Genomic DNA, 5,989 nt, shown 5'->3' with positions numbered 1-5,989 from the left:
CCTTAGATTTGTTTTTAAATTCTTTTTCCTTAAATAGGAGTAGATACGAAAGAATATTTCTAAAATATGTGTAGGGTATGAAGAATAACAATACCAGGAGTTCACCAATCGATACAAGAAAAAAATACCTCAAAGCTCCCTGTCCCCCATCTCTAATCCTGTACCTTTTCTTTCCTCTTCGGAAACGTTGGTTATATTAGGTCTTTAGTTTTCTTGATAGCCTCATTACATATATGTATTCATAAATAAGATATTCATTTTTGCACGTGTTTACATTTTCTCTAAGTGGGATCATACTATATGGATCCCCTCTGCAACTTGCTCTTTTCACCAGCATTGCACCTGCATTGTTGCATGGAGAAGTGGTTTGTTCTTTGCCATGGCTGCAGAGAACTCCATGGTACAGATATTGTGCATTTTATTTATTCATTCTATTGCTGATGGACTTTTAGGTTACACCATTTTAGTCAGTGCTGCTCTAAACATTCTTATACATACCTCTTGGCTTGTGTGTACCAGAGTTTATCTGGGAAATAAAACTAAAAGTGGAATTGCTGGCTCATAGAATGTGTTCACTTTAAATTTTGCTTCATATCGGCAAGTTGTTTACCAAAATGGTGGTGTTTTTTGTTTTGTTTTGGAGACAGAGTCTCACTTTCTTGCCCCCCAGTAGAGTGCTGTGGCATCTTAACTCACAGCAACCTCAAACTCCTGGGCTTAAGAAATCCTCTTGCCTCAGCCTCCCCAGGAGTTGGGACTACAGGAACCTGCCACAATGCTCGGCTATTTTTTTAGAGATGGGGTCTTGGTCTTGCTCAGGCTGGTCCCAAACTCGTGAGCTCAAGTGATCCCATCTCGGCCTCCCAGAGTGCTGGGATTACAGGTGTGAGCCCCTACACCCAGCCCCCAAAGTGGTTATAATGATTAAATATCTTGATGTAGTATTTCAGCAACTCTTGACCCATGAATGTCAGAGTCTTAAGGCTGGAAACAAACACTAAATCTAGACTCTTCATCTTATGGATAAAGGAAATCTAGACCCAGGAAAAATGTGACCATTAAGGTGATGTCACCATTAGCGACAGAGTCTAGACTCGAACTCCAAACCCCAACTTTCTCCCTAATCCTATCTTGGCTCATTTCTCTCTCTCATCCTCTTCGTTCCCAGGCTGAGGCTCCAACGTGTGGCCATCACAACATAGAAAGCTATTTCTAGGGTCGGGCCTGGGACTCTGGAGCTGACCCGGCTGGGGTCCCCACTGGTTCTGGAGGATGAGGCTCCTCCGCAGACGCCACATGCCCCTGCGCCTGGCCATGGTGGGCAGCGCCTTCGTGCTCTTCCTATTTGTCCTGCAGAGAGATGTAAATAGCAGGGAGCAGGCCACGGAGAAGCCATGGCTGAAGTCCCTGGTGAGCCAGAAAGATCATGTCCTGGACCTCATGGTGGAGGCTGTGAACAACATTAGAGATTCAATGCCCAAGCTCCAAATCAGGGCTCCAGAATCTCAGCAGACTCTTGTCTCTGCAAACCAGTCCTGCCTCCCTGGGTTCTATACCCCAGCTGAGCTCAAGCCCTTCTGGGAACGGCCACCTCAAGACCCCAATGGCCCCGGGGCAAATGGGAAAGCATTTCAGAAGAGTGAGTGGACCCCCCAGGAGACCCAGGAAAAGGAAGAGGGCTATAAGAAGCACTGCTTCAATGCCTTTGCCAGTGATCGGATCTCCCTGCAGAGAGCCCTGGGGCCAGACACCAGACCTCCTGAGTAAGTAGCAGCCACAGTCCTGGGGCAAAGTAAAGGCTTGGCCAAAGGAATGGCTGGTCTGGCCATGGCCACAGACCAAGTGCCAGGAAAAGAGCTGAAGGAGATTTTAGAATATGGGTAAGAATTTCCTCTAAGCTCTCGCCTCTTTCCCAGACCAACTCTGATCCCAGGGGTTAGGGTTCAGAGGCCCAGGAAGATCTGTGAAAGGAAAACACAGTTAGGAAGGTGAGAGGACACAGAAGGAACTTGGCCTGGTACCAGGAGCTGGTACAGGGCTGACTGGGAGGAACTGATAACAGGCTGTGGCTTTGGTGGCGTTGCCTCTGCTGAGGGCTGCTCCCAGAACTGTGGGACTCTAATACTGAGCTCCTGGGCAAAGGGACATTTTCTGACAGCAGCCTAGGGGTCAGGAATACCCTTGCATTTCTTGGTTTTCTCCAGTAAAGGCCCACAAGGCCATGAATTGATTCCAACTTTAGTTGAAGTGTTTATATTCCCAGTCTTGGCCAACAAGACCAGCACTTAGATCTTTGAACAGCAGCCTCTCACTCTGTTGCAGCCATGGCTGTGTTCCCACTGTCCTCAAGTTCAACATTTTGTGTCTTCCCCACCTATTCTTTGTCTTTTCCAAATTGAGAGTTATACACATTTTGGTCTTTTTGCACTTGGCAGTTCTTGTTCCCAAATCCATGATTCTTTAGAGATATGAACCTGGCTTCCTCCAACATGAACCAAGTCTTATAGCCGTGGAACAAAGAGCTACTTAGATTCTGATGAGCTTCTCGTCAGAGAAATGTGTTGGGCACAAGGACAGCCATTGGAAGAAGCTGGAAACTCTAGAGGGTCCCCAAGAAATCTTGCTGACAGGATCAGCACCCGTAGCACAGTGGTTATGGCACCAGCCACATACACAGAAGTCGGCAGGTTCAAACCCAGCCCGGGCCAGCTAAAACAACAATGACAACTGCAACAAAAAAATAGCCAGGTGTTGTGGTGGGTGCCTGTAGTCTTAGCTACATGGGAAGCTGAGGCCAGAGAATCACTTAAGCCCAAGAGTTTGAGGTTGTTGTGAGCTATGACACCATGGCACTTTACCCAGGATGACATAGTGGGACTCTGTCTCAAAAAAAAAAAAAAAATCTTGCTGACAGCAGAAGTCAGAAAAGGGTATTAGGCCATGTGATCCTTGAGATTCAGGATCACATGTTTCCCCCCCCACAACCCCAAGCTGGAATGTCAAAAAGATGGCAGCATGGCCAAGTGCCACAGTGTGCTTGGAGTGGATGAGATAGAAAAAAGGTCACAGGAAATTGACTGTGATAGTAGCATCAGATTACAAGGAGTTAATGAGACAATGAGAGAGAGGAACACTGTAAATTGTGAAGGGAAGAGCCTTTTCCTCTCATTGAGTATGGAAATTGTAGTCACTTTTCTCATATGTCAAACTTGCCCTTTATTACTTACCCCTCTGGGAGCTCTGGATTGGATTACACTTTGTACAGTACACAGGTTACAGAGGGAGAGCTTCAGCCCTGGAACTCCTAGCCTGGTAGCAGACAGCAGATGAGAGAAGTGGGGGGAGCCTCAGCATCACAGCTGGGGCACAGAGCCAGCTCAAGGGGGATGGATTTTGGAGGGGTTTTGCGCAGAGCCTCAGAGTAGATAGCACACATGGGGGACGTAAAGACAGGGTGCAGCTGTTCCCAACTGTAGTAGAGGATGTAGGCTGGGGGCTCAAAGGAGCAGAGGGTGGTTTGGGAGGGTCTTTGGACAAAGTCCTTACTACGCCTGGAACTCTTAGGGGCCTGGAGAGCTGTGTCCATAACTTTCATCCTTCCAGGTGTGTGGACCGGAAGTTCCGGCGTTGTCCGGCCCTGCCCACCACCAGTGTCATCATTGTGTTCCACAACGAAGCCTGGTCCACCCTGCTGCGAACAGTGTACAGCGTCCTACACACCACCCCTGCCATCTTACTGAAGGAGATCATATTGGTGGATGATGCCAGCACTGAGGGTGAGGCGGGAGGGGCCCTGAGCAGGGGGCAGAGGTCTCCCACAAGCACACAGAGAAGGAGGGCAAGTCCTCTCAGGGGAGCAGGCACCACCTCATGGCCTGTTTTTTGCCTAGCATTGCAGCTCATCAGAAAGGTCAGGAGCAGGAAGAAGGCAGGTGGGGGACAGGTGGACCACATTCCTGGAGCCAGAACTTCCTTCACCCAGAGAGCTCCAAGAGCTTTGCAGCTTTGGCCTCCAAGACTCCCTTAGTTCTGCTAATGGCAACTCCAACTCAGAAATGCTGGTAGAGCCAGGGCAGAGGGGGACAAGGCCTTCCCCTCTGCTTCCTCTCTGCTAGCCCTACTGGTCTTGAAGACTCCACCCCTAGCCTTTTTTGCTATAGTTGTTAATGGGAGGTTGCTCACCAAACGTCCACACTTCAAAGCAGCTCCACAAACATCTACTGAGTGATCTGTGCCTGGCCCTGACCGAGGCATAATGGGATGACAAATGAGACAGACCCTGCCCTGAAAAGTCTAAGAACAACCCTCACAGGTCAGAAGGCCACTTACAACACCAACCACAGAGCTGTGGCCACATCTTGAACAGATGTGAGAGGGAGAGTGGACTGGACAGTCTAACACCCAGGAGTTCAAATCCCAGCTCTGACTCTTCCTACCTCTGTAACCTTGGGCAAGCACTTGGACTCTCTGAACTTCAGATTTCTCTTTTAAAAATGAGAACAATTGGCTTGGCACTTGTAGCTCAGTGGCTAGGGCACCAGATACATACTGGAGCTGGCGGTTCAAACCCAGCCTGGGCCTGCCAAACAACTGTGACAAATACAACGAAAAAATAGCCGGGCATTGTGGTGGGCACCTATAGTCCCACCTACTTGGGAGGCTGAGCAAGAGAATCACTTAAGCCCAAGAGTTTGAGGTTGCTCTGAGCTGTGATGCTCTGGCACTCTACTGAGGGCAACATAGTGAGACTCTGTTTAAAAAAAAAAAGAACAATTGGCTTTCACATGGTGGGTGAGAGCTCTGAGATAGGTCATAAGTGAGGTTATTCATGTGTCACAGCACTTGGCGTTGAGTAAAAGCACTAGTAAGCATTAGTTTCACTTTATGCATTGTATGGGAACAGTGCACTGTGGGAGTGTGTAGCAGGAGGTGGTTTCTGCCTGGCAGGGCTGGTGCTGGTCTGCAGTGGAGGCTAGACTGGAACTGGGTCTTAAGCATGAGTCTAGGAGACTTGATGAAGGACACTCCTGCAAGTGAGAACAGCATAACCAGAGTTCTGCGGACATGAACAGATTTGTTTGGGATATCTGATGTGTCTGAAGCTTAGGGTTGTTGTAAGATATGAAACTAAAAAGATGACATTCATGCCATGCTGAAAGTATGTACCTGGAAAGAAATGAGGAGTCATTGAAGGTGTTTCTCTGGAGTGTGACCTCTCTCGGCAGTAGCTTTGGAAGAGAATAATTGGCAGCAACATAGGCACAGATACCGAGGCTAGAGAAGAAGCCTTTGTAATCACTGGAGAGTAGGAGATGGGGCTAGAACTAGGAAAGGGGCGGTAGGAGAGCTGTACCCTCAGACAGGGAGTCTCTAGGAGCTGAGCCCTCCTTGCAGGTGGCACATGGTGTCTGAGGCTCTCCCAGGTTGACCTGTGCTCAGGCTCCCACAGTGAGGGCGGAGGCTGACTCCACACTTCCCAGCGTATGCACTGGAGCCACGCCAGTAAAGGCACTGCCTCTCCTTGCTTTCCCCAACCTCCCTCTAGGTTAGGGTGATATGGAAAAGAAGACAAGGGTTGTGGAGGCTGTGGAAGGAGGGGCTGAGCATGAGCACTGTTGAGCCCATTTCTTCAGGGAGTTTACCCCTTCTCAAGGAAGACAGACACTCAGCACTTACAAGCAAGTTTTAGGGATGCGGTGAAAGGGTCTACTGGATGAGGAATGCATAGGCTCCTGGAAAGAGAGGGGAGGAAGAACTTGCAGAGATGAGAGGGACATGGGAATAGCTTCTAAGGCAGTGATTTTCAACTGGTGTGCCTTAGGTGTGCCACGAAAATCTTTAAAGACCACTAATTAAATTATTTTTGAAAGAAGTTAACAGTATATTTCTTTTTTTTTAATTCTCTTTTTTAATCAACATAATGTAAGTGTGCCACGGAAGTTTATCTATAGGTTTAAGTGTGCCGTGAGATGACAAAAAGGTTGAAAAA

General features: G+C 48.3%; 1 protein-coding gene across 1 annotated transcript in view; it reads left to right on the top strand.

Annotated features, from left to right (window-relative positions):
* GALNT6 (polypeptide N-acetylgalactosaminyltransferase 6) overlaps positions 1-5,989 on the top strand; it is a 44,282-nt gene that overhangs the window by 19,901 nt on the left and 18,392 nt on the right. The window contains exons 3-4 of the mRNA XM_003790393.3: positions 1,169-1,763; positions 3,604-3,776. Of these exons, the coding sequence (XP_003790441.1) occupies positions 1,273-1,763; positions 3,604-3,776 (664 nt within the window). The 5' untranslated portion in view covers positions 1,169-1,272. The remainder of the gene's footprint in view (positions 1-1,168; positions 1,764-3,603; positions 3,777-5,989) is intronic.

Source organism: Otolemur garnettii, unplaced genomic scaffold, assembly GCF_000181295.1.
Source record: "Otolemur garnettii isolate 467f Iridium unplaced genomic scaffold, OtoGar3 scaffold00043, whole genome shotgun sequence".
NCBI classification, from domain to species: domain Eukaryota; kingdom Metazoa; phylum Chordata; class Mammalia; order Primates; family Galagidae; genus Otolemur; species Otolemur garnettii.
The sequence above is the reverse complement of the archived record's forward strand: the minus strand, read 5'-3'. Positions and strand labels throughout refer to the sequence as shown.